Raw genomic sequence first — 24257 nt, 5'->3', positions numbered from 1 at the left:
AAACCTAACAATAATAAGCAGTGGGTAACTAAAGGCATAAAAATTTCCAGTGAGTGAAACAGATTTCTGCAGTACTCTTGTAAGAAATATAAGAGTAACCCAAGAATTCGCGGATTATTCAAAAGCCTACAAAAGAATCTATGGTAGAGTAGTCAAAGAGGCAAAAATTAAATAGAATGACAATTTGATAAGAAACTCATCTAACAAAATGAGATCCACGTGGAGAGTTACTTGTAGTTCAGTGCCAAAGAAAAAGAATGTATCATTAACACTAGAAGGCTCAAAAGTCTCAGACCCAAATTCAGTTGTGGAAAAATTCAATGAATACTTCACCTTACTAGCTGAAGACCTCATTCAAGTACACTGTCAAGGACCAGTCCCAAGTTTCTCCAGCAAGTCAGTGATCTTGACTGCTTCTGTGTATGTGTATGAAACAAACCCCAATGAAATTATAAGTAAAATTAAATCATTAAGCAATAAAATGTCAAGTGGTCTTGATGAAGTAACTGATTTCATATTAAAAGCATGCGCTCACCACATAGCAAACCCCTTGGCATAAATTTTCAACCTCTCTTTAAAAGCTGGTGTATTTCCAGATATTGTTAAAATAGCAAAAGTTTCACCACTGCAAAAAAAAAAGGTTCTTCTGAAAAAATATCAAACTACTGACCCTTGTCACAGTTAAGTTCCTTCTCAAAAATTCTAGAAAAACTCTTCTATGACGGGCTTTTAAGTTTCATAAATAAATTGTGTTCCTCTTACAGTACAACAACATGGTTTTAGAAAGTCTAAATCTACACACAGCAATATTCGAATTCTTAGACTGCATTTTAAAATCCCTTGATCAACATAAATTAGCTGCAGGTATTTTTCTATATCTATCAAAAGCCTTCGACGTCCTGGACCATAACACTCTGCTCGAAAAATTAGAAAGACGAGGAGTAAGAGGTGTAGCACATAGCTGGTTGTGTTCATACCTAAAAAACCGCAGACAGAAAGTATCACTTCTGTATGAATTCAACAAAATGAATAAAATAAGAAACAACTCCTTTCTTTCTAGGGAATTACCAATAAAATATGGTGTACCACAGGGCTCAACCTTAGGTCCACTACTCTTCTTGATTTATGTGGACGACTTAGTTGAATATATGAGTCCCACAAAAACTATCCTGTTTGCCGATGACACCAGCATATTGCTCACTGGATCCAGTCTAGAAACTTTGCGGTCCACAGCAGAATGTTCTATGAAAAGACTTTCTGAGTGGTTCACAAAAAACAAACTCATTATAAATACTGAAAAAAACTGTGTGTGTTGATTTTTATTTAATTCCTCCAACTAATCAAATGTCTATTCAAGCCCAATTAAAAAATGATCCCCTAGAAAATGTAAGTGTCACAAAATTCTTGGGTCTTTGGGTTCATTAAGACTTAAAGTGGGACACACATGTAAATAACTTGTGTAGAAAACTATCATCTGTGTGCTATGGCCTACGAATTTTAAAGGCTACAACAAGCAAAACAACAGTACTGCAGGCATACTATGCACAGTTCCGCTCACTAACCCGATATGGGATCATTTTCTGGGGATACTCAACTCACAGTGTAAAGGTTTTTAGAATGCAAAAAAGAGCTTTAAGAATAATGTGTGGCCTTAAAAAGATGGAGTCCTGTAAATCCCATTTTATTGAACTTGTTGTTCTAAATGTTCAAAGTTTATTCATTTATGAAACTATCTTGTTCACTAGGGGCTACCTTCTGAAAACAGGCAAAGTGCTACAGAACAAAAATGTACACAACTGTAGTATCAGAGGGGAATCAAATGTTGTTGTTGTTGTTGTTGTTGTTGTGGTCTTGAGTCCTGAGACTGGTTTGATGCAGCTATACATCAAAAATATCACAGAACAATCACCTATCAGAGGAGTATAATTAACATTGGTGTAATACTACGCAATAAGATACCAGAGGAAATAAAAAATACTACTCATCCACTATTAAAAGCTAAACTAAAGGCATTTCTAATAAAGCACTGTTTCTATTCTGTAAGAGAATTTCTGTATAAGTAACACAATTAATTGTAATAGGTACCTAATTTTAATTTGCCTACTATTTTGCAAATACTATGTATTATTGTAACTTATCTTTGACCTGTCCAGTATCAATTGTACAATTTGTGCTATATGATAAAAACAGACCAATAAAAAATCAAATCAAATCAAATCAGATCATCCATTATACCTTATCAACAGTTGGAGATATTGAACCAGGGTGTATACGATCCGGGACAACCGGGAGATCCGGGAAAAGCCTGGGAATTTTTTCATCTGGGAAGAACCCAGGAATTTTTTTAGAATTCCGGCACTTTGTCATTGTTTTAGTTTTCAGTTAGATTTTGTAATTTTGACTGTTAAGAACCAATAATCTAACAAAGGATATTACAGTATCCTGGTTCTACAGAATAATACTGCAGCAATAAAACGTGAAGGAGACAAGAAAAACTAAAATAAAACTTAAGTTGTAAACAAAATGCGTCATATAGAACAACAAAACACGGTGCTCATACAAGCGTCTGCTAACAGCAAAATGTGTCAAAGGCTTAAGGAAGACTATGCAATGCTTCAGAACAACAAATTGCCTCCGATGAGCGTGATGTCACAGCTGTTTAAATTAGATTCGTTTGAGCAAGTTGCGAGTGGGCTCATGTGCATGCGCAGTCAAGTCGTGTATGAGTAGTAAATACCTTCTCCCGCTTCTGTCTACAGCAGTCTCTCTCTTAGCTGTATAAGCAGTAGCAGCAAGCAGTCAGATGCTGTCCAGAAAAATTGTACTGGTGCGCTCAAGCTGCCAGATTCAGCATGCGCAACAGGCCCGGATCTAGGGGGCTGGGGCAAACTGGGGTGTCTGCCCCCAGCAGCAATTTCAGGAAGGGGGAAGGGGGTCACCAAATTCATATTCTTGAGGAAAAAAAAACCTTGTTTCAAAAAGTGTCTAACATCCAGTATGCATTGGTCTATTGATTATTCATATAATTTTGAAATACATCCCTGTTAGTTTTTGAACACATTATAATGGATTTCTGAATGAATCATAAGTTGATTTTTGAATGCGCACGTAGTGTACGAGCTGTCTCTGCCTGGGGAATCCCCGTCAACCTAGAAATAAAATTCCTGCAGACAAAAGGGGACGAAGCTATAGCAGCTGAGCGTAATAAAGCCGAATGGATGAATGTCAATCGCTGTTTATATTGTTGACTGGGTTTGCGAGTGATCAGTGTTGTTATAATTACTAGCGAAAACTATAGATTCAGACTACCTGAACAGGAATAACAGGTAAGATAGATTACGTATTGTCTTCTTGTTGTATCCAAGAAAATGAAATTTTGACAGAAAATTTTTGGCAAGACCTCTACACTAGTAAGGGCCAGTTGTACAGTCTCAAACTAACAGGCGCTTAAATTCTATTCTGGGAATAGCGTGGAAAACGCATTGTACGAAAACATAATAACGCATAACCAGTGAATAAACGCGGGACAACTAAACCGGTGATTGTGGTAGGGTTAGTGAAGTTAACCGGAGACTAAGTTTTGACCCTGGCAGGAACAGTTACAGAATTAGTGATGACAAGATTGTTTGTTAGAACATGGAAGGAGAAGAAACGGGGACATCACACTAATTATAGAAGAATATGACGATTAAAAATTTATATAAAAATTTTTGTACTACTACTTTTCTATCTCAGGCTTGAGAAGCTGAAGCATATGAAAGAAATGTGAAACTATTTCCTAACATAAAACTTTTTACTTGTAGTGGGTCTAACAGGCATTTGATATTGGTACTTCGTGTATTATATTCTGTCGTGTCTTTAAAATGACCATTCGTTCCAAAACAGTCTCATTTGTTTGATGTGTATTACAATTGCTGCAATACTAGACAGGCCTGCTTCATTTTATCAAGCACACAGTAACAAAATACACATAATAAGCTCGAGAAACCACACCAGTCTTGGGTATTATTTGTATTAACAGCTGTTTCAGTATTAGACAACGACATTTTGTTTTTCCATGCAGCAAAACGTTTGATGAACTTTGATGAGGTAATAGATTCTTTCGCAGAAAGGAAAGCACGCCATGTAAAGCCGTAGCAAGATTAGAGAGAAAAATATGCTAGGACTTAAGGGTTGAAGAAACATGTACTGTCTTGCTTGTCACTTGTCTTTACTGGTTTTAAGTATCCCATATTTAATTTTATGTCATCCAAAACAGAAAGTAATTAGCTAACAGGCAATAAAGAGTGCAAATTTTCTGAAGAGTTCTTGTTCTCCCAATCCCATCCAGTGGACATTTTAATTTCCATTGTCCTAAATGTAGTTTGATAGTATCCATTACAAAATATACACGTTTGAATTCGACATAGCGAAACACAGTGAAGTGCGATAGAAGAATGCTTTGGGAAGACGCATGCCACTGCACTTTGGCACTCTTAAGATCAAATAGTATGTCTTTCATTTCCTCTAAGATACATGTTTTGTGTATCAGACTCTTCAGAGAGATGTGTGCTGCAAAATGAACATTTTTTGAAAAGTCGATTTTATTTTTGCTTCGTACCTGAAACACTGGAGATCCGGGACTGATACACAGAACAGTCTGAGTTGTGTAGTGGGGAGGTGGGTGTCTCTACGTGACCTGTGTTTACGTTTAATGATTTTGCTGTTTCCTCTCTGTTTATTGCTCTAATGTCAAATGAAAACAAAATGGATTTCTGTGGCCTGGAGCTATCAAGTGAATTAAAATACATTCACATAATTATGGAAGGCTAAAATATGTTATTAGTTTGACCTTTTATTTTATTTCCACCTTTCTGACAGTCAAGCATTAATTGCTTTCTAGAACAGTGAAGTTATTTTTGTCGATTTGCAAAAGAAATTCGGCTTTTATTAATCTCTTCCCCTGATGCAGTCAATTTATTTGAAACATAGTGCTTAATTCCACTCTATTGGCTAGTTTCATCTGTTTGCTGCATTTCAAGCCCACATTTTCATCTTCTACCACGTATGGCATTATGCCATAATAATGAACCAAACATCAGATAACACAGTACTCGTACTCCAAGAAAATATACATCCGAATCTGGGCATACGAATGTACGCTTTAAGCCAAATTATACATTTTAGTATGGTTCACATAATTTTGATGCTCTTGGAGTATCCTCTGGTGTCTTTTTTCTTTTATGACATAATATATTTTAATGGTTTACACGTATGAACATACGGGCTTCCTGCGTCATCGTAGCTGCACAAGTGCAGTGACGCCTGTTACCTGGCGCTCTCTGGCAACTACTGAAATGAACCTATTTCTAACAGGTCGCGGGAAAATATTGTGAATGGTGGTTTGAAAAGTGTTACTTTCAAAGTAAATTTCCTTTTACGCAAGATGAACTACGTACGAGAATGTACGACAAATTTCTTAAATCACAGAGCGTTTGATTCTAATATTAAAATCAACTCTTTGAGGACGACTGATAGAAGAATTTCGAACCCAGATGATCAGACGTTGATTTCGTTATTAAAAATTTTACCAGCACATTTATGTGATGTACCTTCAAGTGCAACATGCGCAAAAAGGTCAATATTATATGTGAAAGCTTAGATTCTCGTGCAGCTTATTAATCTTTGAGACCCATATTATATGTGAAAACTTTGCTTTTCATGTAGCAACACTATGGTTATTAATTTAAACCATTAACTTTTCCTATTTGTGTGGTCGCGCTACTGAACAGCGATGTTGCTACTGGCTGACTACATCAAGTGTCCTATGCTTTGAGTATCCACTGTCATCGTCTGGCAAGTTCGCGTGATATGAGCTATGGCCGCCTTACAAAAGCACATCGCAGTCTCAATTTCAATGCTTTGGAAAGTAACATGCGGTGTTTCATGGAACTCGAATTTATACTTTCATAATACGAATAGTTGGAACATACATGTTGCTGTATATCGCAGATCTTTCCAAAACGTGTTTCTTTCCCCCCTAAGTTTAGTTTTGTGAAGTGCCGGAAAATTCTGCGCCGGTGTATAAAACCATAACGATTCAATGGATTAATAAGTTTTACAGTTCCGAGAGAAAGTATACTGTCACTTAACACGGAAAAAAGTGTATTTTCACCTGGGAGAAAGTGTATTTTTAACCAGGAAATCAGGGAATTTTTCTTCCTTCTCCGAGTACCGTATTTACTCGAATCTAAGCCGCACTTTTTTTCCGGTTTTTGTAATACAAAAAACCGCCTGTGGCGTAGAATCGAGTGCAAAGTAAGCGGAAGTTCTGAAAAATGTTGGTACGTGTCGCCACAACTTGCCGTCGAATATATGTAGCGCTATACAGACATGCTTTGCAGGCACAAAGATAAATACTGGCGCCAAAACTTCTGCGTCAATAAATAAATAAAAAAAAAGTGGAAGACGAGCTTTGTTTCCTCCGCCCCGAGTTTCGACCACTGCATTTTCATACATTATCCATCGAAGTAAATACAAATTCTGTATTGTTCATCTTCGAATGTTGCAACGTTTCAATGTACTACGAAAATCCGACTGGCAAGACTGTTAGGGATGTTTGTCAATATGGCCAACTCCACGTTCTGAATTTTTTCCTACCTGTGAGAAGAGACGGTTGCCAATAGGAACTTGTAAGAATTTTGAGTCACATGCAGTATTGTCTTCACCATAAGAATAATACGAATATAAACATTTTGCCATGTATTCTTTCGTGTTTGCTGCTATCTCATTTAAATTCTGTCTGCCTAATAAACTACGAAACTAGAGTGAGACAACAGCAAATGCGGAAGAATATGCATGTCATGTTTATATTCGTATTATTCTTATGCGTAATAGTGATACAGTCAGAAATGAAGCATGGCAATTGACTAGATTTTTAAATCTAAGATGACTCTAATTTCTGTGCAGAATGTAATGTATTAAAGAGGAATCTGCAAAGATTTTCAAATGGAGAATTTTCGCTAAACTCTCGTTCAGACCTTGTATCTATCATATGCAGTCTATTATTTGGTTCTTGTCGATCATTATCAGAGAACGCAGCAGTGTAAGTAACAACAAATAGCAGTCTCTTGCCATTGTTTCGCTAATGAGACGATTCCACTCTCTCTCTTTTTCTTTTTGTTTATTTGTAAGCTGCGGTAGCGCGCTCAAAAGCAAGCCATACCGCGATCGGCGACGGGCCGTAAATACGCAGTATCAGAGTACGACAAACAATGCATGACACAGTACAGTAATGCATTTTCAGCGTAGAGTGACGTAAACACCTATAACAAAGAAAACTGCGCTTATCAGATCAAAGAAAAATAAGCAATCAATTCAAACCAGACGAAGCACGTGAAAAAGGAAGGGTACCCGTATAAATACGGACGGAGCGCCTGACGCATAGCAATGGTAAAGCTTAACTGCTAAGCTTACGACTCGAACCAAACTACTGTAGCTGTATCGTCATTCATTCGACCTAAATTGTCTCATATTACAGTGGACCAACTTTTTTTCGATTTGGAGATGCTGCCTAAAACTTTTCTCTCCCCTTGAATTTCGAGTCTCAAATTTCAGGTGCGGCTTAGATTCGGGAAATTTTTTTTTCCTTAATTTCAGTCTCATTTTTCAGGTGCGGCTTAGATTCGAGTGCGGCTTAGATTCGAGTAAATACGGTATACACCCTGTGAACTGAGTTTTTGGCTAATGAGAGCACAAAAATGTAGAGTATTTTGCCATATAGTTAATGTACAGAACTTTCTTATCCGCTATGATATAAGAATAACTATAATTTTTTTCAGTGAAGTGTTATCATTTTGCCGGCCGGTGTGGCCGAGCGGTTCTAGGCTCTACAGTCTGGAACCGCGCGACCGCTACGGTCACAGGTTCGAATCCTGCCTCGGGCATGGATGTTTGTGATGTCCTTAGGTTAGTTAGGTTTAAGTAGTACTAAGTTCTAGGGGACTGATGACCTCAGAAATTAAGTCCCGTAGTGCTCAGAGCCATTTTTTATCATTTTATGAGCAATCGATAGCTGGTGATAAGAGAATTAGTAGGGGCTGCAGCAATATAAGTGAAGAAATCAAACATTTATATTTGGCTTTGTAAGTTTTTGAAATTATTCATCCACATTTGTTTTTAATACTAGTATGTTTCAGGATTCTGTCACAGTTGTAATTGAGTAGCCCAGATGCAAAAGCCTCTTAATGTCTTTTTTGTCAATTTTGAGTTGGGTGCACTGTTGTATTAATGTTTTTCAGTGACTACATGATGGAATGGGTTTCAAGATGCAAAATCTGCTGTAAACCATTGAAAATGGCAGTAAAAATTGTAATCGGTAACAAAAGTCACTAACTGCATTTTGTCTCAGGGTGCAAAGCCAGCTAAATGTCCAACGTTTGCAAAACCTGCCAAGTTCAATAGGCATGGCAGTCGCAGTGCCATGTACGGATGCAAAGCATGCCAACTGACAACAGACTGATCATACTATACATTCAGAGCTACCTTTCAGTTTGTTATGATTAGAAGGGATAGTTTTCTTATTCAGAGTTAGGGCGAATGCACTGTAGCGAACGTGTACACAACAATGAAGCTCTTGCTGTCAGTGCATTATCGAAATATATGCCAGTAAGCACAGTTCAGCTGATCAGCAGGGTGTTTGTTGACATATTTGCATGAATGTTTTGAAGAAAATGGGTGATGTTTTGGACTTTTTAAATGCAGAAGATGGTACAAACGAAGTGGGAGTAATTGAAATTGTAGAAATTCTGCAAGAAGTCAAAACCATTGAAAACGACCAGTTGGAGACCAAGGGCAACGGTCGCTCCCCGAAAAGGAAAAGGGTTCCTGATCAGTGGAAAAGAAATGTTTCCCAGACATAAAGATAAGAACATGAAAAGTATTATTAATGCAATGTTATGCAATGAAAACTAATGACACTAATTGTTATGATGTAACCTCGACAAATTTGTGGTACGATCTGTGCTCTCCTGTACACAGTGGCGTAGTCCGATTAATTTAATGGACAATTCCTGCAAAACTGAAACTGGCAACAAAGGGGAGGGGGGGCGGGGGGGGGAGGGGGGTTTGGGGGGGGGGGGACGATGAGATAAAAAATGTCGCTATTTGCAAAGCAGCTTTTTTGTCAGTTTCACAAACTAAGGAAGATAGAGTTACGGGATTGTGCCACAATTTTTAGACCAAGATGCAATTCCCACTGAGACAAGAGAAGGCAACAGAAGAACCAAGTATGAACCGAGCAAAGAGTACATGAAAAATCATATTAAGAAGTTCACCCCCTTATAACGTCACTATTCGTGAGGAACCAACACCCAAATAGCCTATTTAAGTAGCAAACTGAGCATAATGAAGATGTGGATCATGTATTGTGCAGAGAACCCTAAAACATTGCCAGATACAATTACAACAGGGGCATTTTTGCCAAGATTTCAATATTGGCTTTGGTGCCCCTTGTGTTGGCACCTGCTTGACATGCCCATTTCTGGAAAATCATATTGAAGTGAAAAAACAAAAGTGCTGAAAAGGAGAGCCTGCAAACCCAGCTTAAGTCCACAAAATGAGAACTGATATGTTCTACACAAAGCTGAAAGAAAATAACAAGAGTGAAATTTTTCTCAACTTCGATTGTCAACAGAATCTAATACTACCAAAGGTGCCAGGCCAAGCAGCCTATTGCTCCCGTCGAACTTTACAGTCACCCCCTGCGGGCCTGGGGATTAGAATAGGCCCGAGGTATTCCTGCCTGTTGTAAGAGGCGACTAAAAGGAGTCCCACACATTTCAGCCTTCATGTTATGGTCCCTTGTAGGATTTGACCTCCATTTTTCAAAATTTTTTCCAAAGAGCGAGCCAATTGGGGAATGGTGCCTTACATGGTGCATCATGTCCATCATGCCGTGAGATCTTTAGCCCACTTTCTTGTCGTCCCACTGTAGTCCAGCTCATTCTCCATCTCTTGGGCGAGGACGCCTTCCTCGGTACATTTTCCTCCCCCCACTATGCTGTCGTTTCCTGTGCTGACGATGACCATGGACTTCTTTGCACCTCATGTCAAGCGTGGTAGCCAGTCCATTGTGATGGGGTGGTAGCCAGTCCATTGTGATGGGGCCACCATGTACCCTGTTAGTTGTAGCCCCCTGACAACACAGGGATTGCTCTGCTGATGCCTGCGCTGGTAACTCCCCACGTATGTCAAGGAGTAGATGCCTGTCACCCTGGAGCATCGGGACTCCCGCAGTGGTCATCCTGCCAGATGGCCTTTGCTGCGGCTGCGTGGTGCCCGTGGGGAGGTCCCCCTGGTCAGAGTGGGTGACATCAGGGCGTATGACATGCAGTGAAGCATACCATGTCATCACTTGTTGGTGATCAAACACCAGCAGTCTCTAAGCGTTCCAAGTCTCAGTAGAATGCAAGAAAGGATGACCCTAAATCATGGGAGGAACGCCAGGCTAAGGACTGCAGCGAACCTTATTCACCCCAGTACCTTGTATGTACGAGAACTGATGGGGACTCCTTTGTTTCGATGAAGCCACAGTTTTTTGTACAGCATTTAGAGGACAAGTTTGTGGGGATGGAGGTCTTGTCAGTCTTGATATAAACAGCATCTTCTGCCCAGTCACAGATGTTACTCACTTGGAACAAGGGATGTTTCTGTAACCCTCATGCCACATAGGAGCTTAAATATGGTCCAGGGTATTATCTTCCACAGGGACCTTCTTTTGCAGTCTGATGACGAGTTGCATGCCAATTTAGAGCGGTGAGGTGTTCATTTCGTGTGGCGCATCCATCAGGGTCCGAGGGGTAATCACATTGCCGTTGGTGCCTTCATCTTGGCCTTCGGGGTTGACACCTTACCCTAGAAGGTCAAGGCGATGGTCTACTGCCGTGATGTCAAGCCATATGTCCCTCCTCCAATGCAGTGCTTTAAATGCTGGAAGTTCGGCATATGTCTTCCCACTCTACTTCCAGCGTCACATGTCGAGATTGTGGACGTCCATCACATCCCTAATAATCCATGTGCCCCGCCTCCCATATGTGTCAACTGCAGTGAGCATCATTCACCTTGTTCGCCAGACTGCAGGATTTTACAGAAAGAGAGGAAAATCATGGAATACAAGACTCTGGACTGACTGACCTACACTGAGGCTAAGAGAAAATATGAGTGCCTACATCCTGTGGCTATGACTTCCTCATATGCCGCCGCTACGAGAACAGTCGTAGCCCCCATCAGTTCCGTGAGTTCCAGTCAGCTCTCGGAGCCAGAAGGCTACACCGGCTCCATTGATGGTGGAGGGCACTTCCCCTCCTGTTGCTCCTGCACCACCTACCTCATGAGCACTGCCTCCCCCCCCCCCTCCCCCCCCCCCCCCCCCCAACCATCGGGGACACAAGTCTCCACTTCTCAGCCGGAGAAGTGTAAGTCTTCTTCGGCTCCTTTCGCCAGGAAGGAGTCCCTTGGGTCACTCCCTTCCCAGGTTTCTGCTAATGGAAAAGATGATGCCTGCCAGTGGCTGAAGGGCCCAAAAGCAGCTGGTTGTAGGATTTCACAATGATTCTCAGCCCAGGAGACTGAATCAGTGAAACCTTCCCAGCCAGAAAAACCCAAGGAGCAGTGAAAAAATTCCAAAAAGAAGACCCCTGGGATCAAGGAAATTGTGGTGGCACCCACACCACAGCTACCTACAAGCTCTGCGTCTGCGGATAAAGTGGAGATTTTGGCGTTCGCTGAGGACCTATATCTTGGTCAGACCCTGAGACACAATGGATATAGACTGCTCAGGCAGTAAGTTGGTGGCAGCAGTTGACCCTGAGGCGTAAACTGCCTTATTGAAAGTTCCGTGCCTTCCCAGTCTCACGATATCATCCTTCCAGTGGAATTGCGGCAGTCTTTTCCACTGCCTGGCTACCTATGGCAATTGTTAAGCTTTACACCTGCTTTGTGCATTGCCCTTCAGGAAACCTGGTTCCCAGCAATGTGGACCCCTCCGTGGCTATAAGGGATATTACAGGAACTGTAGCAACTATAATAAAGTGTCAGGTGGAGTTTGCGTTTATGTCCTAAACTCAGTCTGTAGTGCAACTGTGCCTCTTCAAACCCGTCTTCAACCTGTGGCTGGGCGACACAGGAAATAACTGTCTGCAATGTATATCTTCCTCCAGATGGTGCAGTACCCCTGAATGTATTAGCTGCACTGATTGATCAACTCCCTAAACATTTCCTACTTTTGGGTGATTTTAACGCCCGTAACCCCTTGTGGGGTGGCACCGTGCTTATTGGCCGAGGCAGAGATGTCAAAACTTTACTGTCTCAGTTCAACCTCTGCTTCTTAAATATTGGGCCACCACTAATTTCAGTGTGGCTCATGATAGTTACTCAGCCATTGACTTATCCATTTGCAGCCCAGGACTTGTCCCATCTATCCACTGGAGAGCACATGACGACCTGTGTGGTAGTGACCACTTCCTCATCTTCGTGTCACTGCCCCAGCGTCAGGCCCATCGACCCCTGTCCAGATGGGCTTTAAACAAGGCAGATTGCGAGACTTTCACCTCTGCGGTCGCCATTGACTCTCTCCCGCATGGTAATATCAGTGTGATGGTTGAGCAGGTGATTACAACAATCGTTACTGCGAGGAAAACGCGATCCCTCTCTCTTTAGGGTGCCCTCAGCGAAAGGCGGTCCTTTGGTGGTCGCCGGAAGTCGACACTTACGGAGCGTCGGCAAGCTCTACAGTGACATAAGTGGCACCCTCCCCTGGAGCACCTCATAGTCTTTATGTGCTCCATGCCTGCGTTTGCCAGCTTATCAAAAGACGGAAGCAGGAGTGTTGGGAGAGATATTTCTCAACCATTGGGTGCCGTACGTTACCTTCCCAAGTCTGGACAAAGATCAGACGTCTTTTTGGGTACCAGACCCCAACAGGTGTCCCTGGCATTAACATCAATGGCGTGTTATCTACCGGCGAAAACGCGATTGCTGAGCACTATGCTCGAGCCTCTTCGTTGGAGAACTACCCCCCAGCCTTGCGCACCCTCAAACGGCGGATGGAAAGGAAAGTCCTCTTGTTCGCTACATTCCACAGTGAACCCTATGACACCCCATTTACAGAGTGGGAGCTCCTAAGTGGCCTTGCTCATTGCGTTGACACAGCTCCTGTGCCAGATCGGATCCACAGTCAGATGATTAAACATCTCTCATCTTTCTACAAGCGACATCTCCTCATCATCTTCAACCGGATCTGGTGCAATGGCGTCTTTCCATCGCAATGATGAGAGAGCGTCATCATTCCGGTGCTTAAACCCAGTAAAAACCCGCTTGATGTGGATAGCTATTGTCCTATCGGCCCATCAGCCTCACCAACATTCTTTGTAAGCTGCTGGAACGCATGGTCTGTCCTGGAGTTAAATGGCCAACTGGCTCCATTCAGGATCGCTTCCGCCAGGGTCGCTCTACCACTGATAATCTTGTGTCCCTGGAGTCTGCCATCTGAACAGCCTTTTCCAGATGCCAACACCTGGTTGCTGTCTTTTTTTATTTATACAAAAAAGCATATGACATGACCTGCTGACATCATATCCTTGCCACATTATACGAGTGGGGTCTCCGAGGCCCGTTCCCGATTTTAATCCACAATTTTCTGTCACTTCCTACTTTCCATGTCCAAGTTGGTGTCTCCCATAGTTCCCTCCATATCAAGGACAATGGGGTTCCGCAGGGGTATAGCAGCAGCTCTAGTCCATGGTTTCCAGTTTTTGACTGCAAAGTCATGTGTTACGCATTTCTGTTGGCATAGTACCGTTCATCTGGAACCAGAACTTTACCTTAATGATGATCCACTCACCGTAATGGAGACATATCAATTCTTAGGACTGGTTTTCGACATCCGATTGACTTGGCTTCCTCACCTCCATCAGCTTAAGCGGAAGTGCTGGCAGCACCTCAATGGCCTCCGCTGCCTGAGCAACACCAACTGGGGTGCAGATTGCTCTAAGCTGCTGCAGCTCTACAGAGCCCTTTTTCAACCCCGCCTTGATTATGGGATTGTGGTTTATGGTTTGCCGGCACCCTCAGCATTGCGTTTACTCAACCCAGTGCACCACTGTGGCATTCGCCTAGCGACAGGAGCTATTAGGATGAGGCTGGTGACCAGCGTCCTGGTGGAGGCTGGAGTCCCTCCATTGCAGGTTAGGTGTGTGCAATTGCTCTCTAGTGATGTTGCACACGTTCGTAGTTATCCTGCACATCTGAATTACTGTCTTCTTTTCCCGCCCATGTTGGTTCATGTCCCTCATCGGTGGCCCAGGTCAGGGCATAAAATTGCAGTTCATGTGCGATCCCTTCTCTCCGAACTGGAGTACTTTCCTTTATCACCTATACTTGAGGTTTATTTACGAACAACTCCATGGTGTACACCTAGGCCGCAGCTTCGCCTGGACCTTTCAAATGGCCCTAAGGACTCAGTTAACCCTGCGACTCTCTGCTGTCACTTCTTCTCGATTCTCGACATGTACCGGGACCGTGAAATGGTTTACACCGATGGCTGATGGTCACGTTGGCTTTGCCTATGTTCATGGAGGACATATAGAACAGCACTCCTTGCCAGATGGCTGCAGTGTTTTCACTGCAGACCTGGCAGCCATATCTAGTGCTCTTGAGCACATTCATTCGTGCCCTGGGGAGTTGTTTCTTCTGTCTACTGAATCCTTGAGCAGCCTACAAGTGCTACCCTCGTCATCCTTGGGCAGTGACCATCCAGGAGTCCATCTATGCCCTGGAACGGTCCACATGTTGTGTGGTGTTTGTCTAGACCACAGGTCACGTCGGAAAACCTAAGCAACGAACTTGCCAACAGGCTACACGGAAACTGCTTATGGAGATCGGCTTCTCTGAAACTGACCTGTGTTCAGTATTACACTGCAAGGTTTTGTGGCTTTGGGAGATGGAATGGCGTAACCTCAGTACACACAACAAGCTGCCTGCCATTAAGGAAACTATGAATGTATGGAAGACCTCTGTGTGCACCTCTCACAGGGACTGTGTGGTTCTCTGTCGTCTCCCCATTGGCCATATATGGCTGATGCATGGTCACCTTCTCTGTCGTGAGGACCCACCTTGGCGTCACTGTGGCTTACGAATGATGGTCGCCCATTTCTTGCTGGACTGACCACTTTTAGCTGCTCTGCGGTGGACTTCCAACTTTACCTCTACCATCGGTGTCAGGTGACAATACCTCAACAGCAGCTCTGATTTTACGTTTTATTCATGAGGGTGAGTTTTATCATTTGCTCTAAGTTTTAGCACATGTCCTTTGTCCCTGTATGTTCTCCACACTAGTGCTTTCAGGGTGGAGGTTTTCATGTGTTCCAGAGTAGGTGGTTTTTCCTTTTTATCCTCATGGTCAGCCAGCCATGGTAACCTGCTTTCTTGTTTTAACCACTTCTACCTGTTTCTTGTGTCTTTGTGGTTTTATTGTCACCCTTTTGTCCATTTAAGTGTTTGTTGCCCTTCAGTCGTTGTTGTGGTTTTGTGTTGTAAGTCTCATTGTCTTATTCTCACCCTTCTGACATTGTTTCCTTTGGAACAAAGGACCAGTGACCTTGTAGTTTGCCCCCCCCCCCCCCCCCTTCTTTCCAACCAACCAACTCAACAGTCTGCCAGAATTCCTTGGAGTTCCCCAGAATACCAACACAATGTTTTTGTGCATGTAGTTGGAACATGGATATGCCAAAGGATCAAAATGAATAGTGTCGATGGTTCATCACAGACTAACTCACCTAAACTTCAAAGGAGTGAAAAAATTTAGTTTGCTTTTTGATGGATTTTGGGGTCAGAATAAAAAAAGGATGTTGATCAACATGCTGTGTCACTGGTTTCTTGTTGGAGATCCTGCCAGTACAAAAGAAATAGAACTGTGGTTCCCAGTAGTGGAACACTCATTCATCACACCTTCCAGTCACTGGTAACATCGACAGACAAGTTTGCAATTTGAGTGTTATTGAAAACCCATCTATATACGTTCAGCACATTGAGAAATTTTCAACAGTAATATGTCTAGGACAAAATGAATGTCCTGTTCACGATTAGAAAGAATATGCAGAAAAATGCGAGAAAGTTACTGGTAACTGGCATTTCCAGATTCAAAGAGCCAAAAAAATTGTCTTCATGAAAAGCAATAACAAAGAGATTTGCCTAGTTTATGGAGAGCCCATCTTCAGTTTCGAAGCTGGAGAGGATAAGAGCACCCTGAAGAGGGGAAGAAATTTCAGCAAAGCAAACAGCCCCATTTTGTCGATGCTTTACTTTGATACAATTGGAGCTTATTTTCTTTTCTACAGTGTCCTCTGATGCCAAAAGCATGATTGGGGAAAAACTCCTAATGTTGAACATTTGTTTTTGCTCTCTTTTTGGCATTAATTAAATTTGTTTTTGTGGTAAAATGATGTCCCCAAATTATTCTGTAAAAGTGAAGTGCCTTTTCAAAGGAAACATTGGGCAAGAGTTTTGTGTAATGTATCCATGAATAGTGCTAGCATATTTGGATTCTCTTAGAGTTAGGATACGGGATGGGATCAAATAGTTTAACATTTGCTGTAAGAATTGTAATTGGCCAGTTCAGGGCCAACAGAAGAATGCTGCTGAGATATTCAAATTGGCATAAGAATCAGGAAAGAAATAATAATCTTTTCATGAGGTACTGTGGGGCTAATTTACAGAAATAGTTTTTGGATAGTGTGGAAAATAATTCGAGTATATGCATCACATATTTCCTATAAGTTACACGATGTCAAAATGGCAGAAACTGTGTTGCTTGTGAAGGCATACACGAAAAAAATTTTCCAACTCTCCATTAGCAAATTGAAAATGAAAAGTAATGATGATGGTGCAAAGTTCCTCGTTGCATCCTGTATGTAAACTTGTTATGTATGGTGATACACATACTTGGAAGACAAAAAGTTTGTTGTTGTTGTTGTTGTGGTCTTCAGTCCTGAGACTGGTTTGATGCAGCTCTCCATGCTACTCTATCCTGTGCAAGCTTTTTCATCTGCCAGTACCTACTGCAACCTACATCCTTCTGAATCTGCTTAGTGTATTCATCTCTTGGTCTCCCTCTACGATTTTTACCCTCCACGCTGCCCTCCAATACTAAATTGGTGATCCCTTGATGCCTCAGAACATATCCTACCAACCGATCCCTTCTTCTGGTCAAGTTGTGCCACAAACTTCTCTTCTCACCAATCCTATTCAATACTTCCTCATTACTTATGTGATGTACCCATCTAATCTTCAGCATTCTTCTGTAGCACCACATTTCGAAAGCTTCTATTCTCTTCTTGTCCAAACTATTTATCGTCCATGTTTCACTTCCATACATGGCTACACTCCATACGAATACTTTCAGAAATGACTTCCTGACACTTAAATCAATACTGGATGTTAACAAATTTCTCTTCTTCAGAAACGCTTTCCTTGCCATTGCCAGCCTACATTTTATATCCTCTCTACTTCGACCATCATCAGTTATTTTGCTCCCCAAATAGCGAAACTCCTTTACTACTTTAAGTGCCTCATTTCCTAATCTAATTCCCTCAGCATCACCCGACTTAATTAGACTACATTCCATTATCCTTGTTTTGCTTTTGTTGATGTTCATCTTATATCCTCCTTTCAAGACACTGTCCATTCCATCCAACTGCTCTTCCAAGTCCTTTGCTGTCTCTGACAGAATTACAATGTCATCGGCGAACCTCAAAGTTTTTATTTCTTCTCCATGAATTTTAATACCTACTCCGAATTTTTCTTTTGTTTCCTTTACTGCTTGCTCAATATACAGATTGAACAACATCGGGGAGAGGCTACAACCCTGTCTTACTCCCTTCCCAACCACTGCTTCCCTTTCATGTCCCTCGACTCTTATAACTGCCATCTGGTTTCTGTACAAATTGTAAATAGCCTTTCGCTCCCTGTATTTTACCCCTGCCACCTTTAGAATTTGAAAGAGAGTATTCCAGTCAACATTGTCAAAAGTTTTCTGTAAGTCTACAAATGCTAGAAACGTAGGTTTGCCTTTCCTTAATCTTTCTTCTAAGATAAGTCGTAAGGTCAGTATTGCCTCACGTGTTCCAGTGGTTCTACGGAATCCAAACTGATCTTCTCCGAGGTTGGCTTCTACTAGTTTTTCCATTCGTCTGTAAAGAATTCGTGTTAGTATTTTGCAGCTGTGACTTATTAAACTGATAGTTCGGTAATTTTCACATCTGTCAACACCTGCTTTCTTTGGGATTGGAATTATTATATTCTTCTTGAAGTCTGAGGGTATTTCGCCTGTTTCATACATCTTGCTCACCAGATGGTAGAGTTTTGTCAGGACTGGCTCTCCCAAGGCCGTCAGTAGTTCCAATGGAATGTTGTCTACTCCGGGGGCCTTGTTTCGACTCAGGTCTTTCAGTGCTCTGTCAAACTCTTCACGCAGTATCATATCTCCCATTTCATCTTCATCTACATCCTCTTCCATTTCCATAATATTGTCCTCAAGTACATCGCCCTTGTATAGACCCTCTATATACTCCTTCCACCTTTCTGCTTTCCCTTCTTTGCTTAGAACTGGGTTTCCATCTGAGCTCTTGATATTCATACAAGTCGTTCTCTTATCTCCAAAGGTCTCTTTAATTTTCCTGTAGGCAGTATCTATCTTACCCCTAGTGAGATAGGCCTCTACATCCTTACATTTGTCCTCTAGCCATCCCTGCTTAGCCATTTTGCACTTCCTGTCGATCTCATTTTTGAGACGTTTGTATTCCTTTGTGCCTGCTTCATTTACTGCATTTTTATATTTTCTCCTTTCATCAATTAAATTCAATATTTCTTCTGTTACCCAAGGATTTCTACTAGCCCTCGTCTTTTTACCTACTTGATCCTCTGCTGCCTTCACTACTTCATCCCTCAAAGCTACCCATTCTTCTTCTACTGTATTTCTTTCCCCCATTCCTGTCAATTGTTCCCTTATGCTCTCCCTGAAACTCTGTACAGCCTCTGGTTCTTTCAGTTTATCCATGCCCCATCTCCTTAAATTCCCACCTTTTTGCAGTTTCTTCAGTTTTAATCTACAGGTCATAACCAATAGATTGTGGTCAGAGCCCACATTTGCCCCTGGAAATGTCTTACAATTTAAAACCTGGTTCCTAAATCTCTGTCTTACCATTATATAATCTATCTGATACCTTTTAGTATCTCCAGGGTTCTTCCATGTATACAAACTTCTTTCATGATTCTTAAATCAAGTGTTAGCTATGATTAAGTTGTGCTCTGTGCAAAATTCTACCAGGCGGCTTCCTCTTTCATTTCTTAGCCCCAGTCCATATTCACCTACTACATTTCCTTCTCTCCCTTTTCCTACTACCGAATTCCAGTCACCCATGACTATTAAATTTTCGTCACCCTTCACTGCCTGAATAATTTCTTTTATTTCATCATACATTTCTTCAGTTTCTTCATCATCTGCAGAGCCAGTTGGCATAGAAACTTGTACTACTGTAGTAGGTGTGGGCTTCGTATCTATCTTGGCCACAATAATGCGTTCACTATGCTGTTTGTAGTAGCTTACCCGCATTCCTATTTTCCTATTCATTATTAAACCTACTCCTGCATTACCCCTATTTGATTTTGTGTTTATAACCCTGTAGTCACCTGACCAGAAGTCTTGTTCCTCCTGCCACCGAACTTCACTAATTCCCACTATATCTAACTTCAACCTATCCATTTCCCTTTTTAAATTTTCTGACCTACCTGCCCGATTAAGGGATCTGACATTCCACGCTCCGATTCGTAGAACGCCAGTTTTCTTTCTTTCTCCTGATAACGACATCCTCTTGAGTAGTCCCCGCCCGGAGATCCGAATGGGGGACTATTTTACCTCCGGAATATTTTACCCAAGAGGACGCCATCATCATTTAATCATACAGTAAAGCTGCATGCAAGTTTAATGTAACTTATAATTTAATACACAAATCATACATTTCCATTTAGTTTTAAAAAAAAGAAAATTACTGATGACAACTTGTATTAATCATATTCCAATTAGACCTGTATTGAAAAATGAAAAATGAAATAAATTGACAAATAAACATGATCACTTATATAATATTTATAACATAATAATCTTGCATTCAGGAATACATAGATAATTGTCTGTGGTGAATAAGCTTTCTTCTGTCCTTTCTTGTTTGCTGCTCATAGAAACTGATAAACATAAAGAAAAGGACTTTGTGCTCTCTACCAATGACAATATTTTTTGTTTAATTGTTAATTGTAGATCCAGCAGAGGATGGGTATGGATATTCTGCTGATAGTGACAAGTATCATGAAGCTGGATATGATGCTTATGTTACTGGATTGTGTTTCCTTACTATGGTCCAGCATCTGGGTGAGTTCCAACTTCAAAAGTCAAACTTATATATATGAAAATATTTCTTTTTCTGCAGTTTTTTTATGCTGTATATGTAGTTCAAAAGGAGTTGAAGCCATTTCATTCAGCTTCACTTTTAGCCAATTTCTAAAGTTATATTGTAAATATATAGAGTCAGGTTTCCCTCAGATAAAAGCTCAGTGTTATTTATCTTATTGACATAAAATTCAGTTTCGAAAGATTGTCAGTATTTATTCTGGCCTGAGAGAGAAACAGTAGTGTTTAAGAATGTATGAATAGATCGCTACAAAGTTTATAGCAGTTTCAGTCCATGTGGGAGCTTTGTTGTTATCTACTGATTAACGTGGTTCCAGTGGAAATTCATAGAAAATCTTGTCCTGATGCAGTCAACAACAATGATATTGTGGGGACTGATTGCTATAAAACATGCATATTCCAAATGTAATTGTTAGCAAAACATTCTGAAAAAATTGTTTGCAGCTTAGTACTGTGCTTGAAACTCTCAGAATGTCAAGTTCCACTTCGTTATGGATTGAAACTCGAAGAAGTGTACACAAATGACTTTTAACTCAAGGTTAAAGTGAGGCAAAATTAAAATATCCTGTTGAAATAGTCAATTAAAAATAAGCTGATCTTAGGAGAAAGAAAATAATGTATTGCAACTACTTGGGATTTGGAGTGTGTCTTTGGAAACCAGTCTGAAGGAAAAGAGATGAGACGTGACAGTGTAATTAGCAATTTGTAAATTTAAACTTTTAGGGATTATTTGGAAAGAGTTGATGTAAAGAGAAAAATGTCTGTTGTTTTCTTTTGAAATATTGCCATGCTTTCTGTTCCATATCCATGGTATTTGTTATGGGCTCAAAATGTTTATCAAGAACAGTTGTCACAGGCTGGCAAAATCTCACTTTGTCATACATATTGAAATACAATCTGAAAATGATTAAGGATGTAATTTCTTCACTGAGATTCAAGGGCGTACACAGGAGCGGACAGGTCATATTAGTCTCAAGGAACAGGGAGCAGGAACAACAGGCAGCAGTTCTTAATAAATAAAACAGAAGAAAACCAGTGAAAAATTGATTTTAATAAACATTTTAAGCATGAGAATGCACTTGCGTAACATAACAATTTTTTAATTTAGAGTTAATTTTCTTGCATTTGCCGCAGATTTGTCAACTGCTTCCTTTTCTAACATCTCACATTTTTCTTTCACGTAATTTCGGTGAATGCTCATCAGGCTCAACCCAGTGTGCCTTTCTTTCCCAAAGTGCTTCTAAGCCACGTCAATACCCTTCGAAGGCTACTGAAGGATCGCTTAGTGGTCACCGTTGTGCATGTGGAGTAGTGCTCAAAATTTGTAGTGCTTTTCTCATGCTAGGGGAAAAGATATTGGTCTCATTAAACAGGTCAATGGCTTTTATGTCCCTTAACTTACTTCAGGCATATTCTTTTTCCTCCATAAATTGTACTGTGGGTCCAGTTCTCTGGAGATTTCATCCAGACCACAATTTTTTTAAAAATAGTTCTGCATTTTTATGAAATTTTTTTATACTAATTTTGCTCATATTCAAGGAATGTAGCTTATTTAGAGCAAAAGCTGGAGTATTTTCAGGTGAAAATCAAATACTTAACAATGACATGAGTGATTCGATGTATGGCATTACCAGCAAGCCCCCTGCGGGTTCGGGGGTAAGAATAGGCCCGCGGTATTCCTGTCTGTCGTAAGAGGCGACTAAAAGGAGTCTCAAACGTTTCGGCCTTCTGTGATGGTCCCCTCTTGGGTTTGACCTCCTTTTTTTTTTTTCTAAATTTCCGTTGTTAGTGCATGCCATTTGGGGAAGGACGCCTTACATGGTGTTTTTCTATTGGTCCATCATGCACCACCATCTTGCATGTTACCTATTGTCGTGTGGCGGGATTTACACCCAATGTCTTCTGGGTTGCCTCCTTCTCGCCTTGTGCGCAATCCCATTCTTAGCGCCCACGACAACTGTGGACCCTTTCAACACCTAAAATCCAGCACGGTAGCCAGTCCGTTGTGGTGGGGTACCCTCTTGGTGGTAGCCCCCTGACCACACAGGGATCGCACTACAGATGCCAGAGCTGTTTCCTCCCCATGCATGCCAAGGAGTATGTGCCCATCCAGTGTGGGGCACGGGGACTCCGGGCAACGGAATATCGGCCAGGTACCCGTTGCTTTGGCTCGGTGGCGCCCTTGGGGAGAGCCCTCGTTCGGAGTAGGTGGCATCTGGGCGGATATGGCGCAATGAAGCGTAATAAATCACACCAAGCTGGTGGTCGCACGGCCACCAGTGTCTCTAAGCGAGGTAGAGTAGACTTTGATGCTGCGCAATATGACCCTCAGTCGTTCCCCTCGTTGGCTGCGCCATGGGAGGGACACCGATCTAGTGCCAAGCGGGAGCCTTACGTACCGCAATACCTTGTCTGCAGCAGGACTGATGGTGACTCCTTTCTTACGACGAAGCCTCTGTTTTTAGTGGAACATCTGGAGGATAAGTTTGGGGAAGTGGCGGGGTTGTCTAAAATGAGGAATGGGTCCATCCTCCTCAAGACGTCCTCCCCAGCCCAGTCACGAGCGTTGCTCTTGTGTGATAAGCTGGGTGACGTCCCTGTTACCGTCACTCCCCACAGTAGCTTAAATATGGTCCAGGGGATTATTTACCATCGTGACCTCTTGTTACAATCCGATGACGAGCTGAGAGCCGACTTGGAACGACGTGGTGTACATTTTGTCCGTCGTGTACATAGAGGATCCAGGACTAACAGGGTGGCCACCGGTGCCTTTATCTTGGCCTTTGAGGGTGATGTCTTGCCCGAGAAGGTCAAGGTGATGGTTTACCGTTGCAACGTCAAGCCATACGTCCCTCCCCCGATGCGGTGCTTCCAGTGCTGGAAGTTTGGGCATATGTCCTCCCGTTGCCCATCCAGCGCTACATGTCGAGATTGCGGACGCCCCTCTCATCCCGATTCTCCATGTGCGCCTCCACCTGTATGTGTCAACTGTGGGGAGCACCACTCTCCATGGTCGCCAGATTGCCCCGTTCTTCATAAGGAGCGGAAGATTATGGAATTTAAGACCCTGGACCGGCTTACTTATCGAGAGGCAAAACTGAAATATGAAAAGTTGTATCCTGCTTCCATTCGAACATCTTATGCTGCAGCCACGTTATCGTCGCCCACGCGAGCGACGGTTGTCGCCTCATCTGTGCTGCCTTCAGTGGGCCCTCAGTGCCGTGCATCTCTGTCTGCCCCCTTTGTGCCTGGGGGCAAGCCTTCCTCTGTTGCCCCCTTAGCAGTTGGGGGCAAACCCTCTTCTGTCGCTCCCCCCACGCTTACTTCGGGAGTGACATCTCCTCCAAAACCGGGGGGCTCGATCCCTCCCCCTCCCCCCCCTTCTCCGCCGGCGTTGCCTCTGCCGGTTCCTCTCTCGCGGAAGGGGTCCCTCGGGGCTCTCCCTTCCTCCGTTTCTTCTCCTACCCAGCCGGATGTCAGCCAGTGGCTGAAGGTTCCGCCACCTGCTGGTCGTAGGGCTTCTGCGTCGTCGTCAGCCTCCGATGCTCCTTCAGCTCTCACAGCCCTCTCACCCTAAGGGCCGACGTGAGAAGAAGGAACGGAATGTGTCCAAGAAGAAGGATGTTCCGGCGGTTTCAGTACCGCCTGCTGTACATAGTCCTGGCTCCGGGGATGAGGTGGAGATCCTCGCCTCTGCCGCGGATCTCGCCCTCACGGAACCCTTGGGGGCCTTTCCTATGGACTCAGCTGACTCTCCCCC

At 42.3% G+C, this 24257-nt stretch overlaps 1 protein-coding gene across 2 annotated transcripts in view; it reads left to right on the top strand.

Moving 5' to 3' along the window:
- The window catches only part of LOC124596582 (poly(A)-specific ribonuclease PARN-like), a 305688-nt gene that overhangs the window by 129174 nt on the left and 152257 nt on the right, over positions 1 to 24257 (top strand). For both annotated transcript variants that reach the window (XM_047135773.1, XM_047135772.1), the window contains exon 8: positions 20348 to 20458. In XM_047135773.1, coding sequence (XP_046991729.1) covers positions 20348 to 20458 — 111 coding nt within the window. The remainder of the gene's footprint in view (positions 1 to 20347; positions 20459 to 24257) is intronic.

This window comes from Schistocerca americana, chromosome 2 (assembly GCF_021461395.2).
Source record: "Schistocerca americana isolate TAMUIC-IGC-003095 chromosome 2, iqSchAmer2.1, whole genome shotgun sequence".
Taxonomy (NCBI): domain Eukaryota; kingdom Metazoa; phylum Arthropoda; class Insecta; order Orthoptera; family Acrididae; genus Schistocerca; species Schistocerca americana.
Note: the sequence above shows the minus strand (reverse complement) of the source record. Positions and strands in the feature narration are given on the sequence as shown.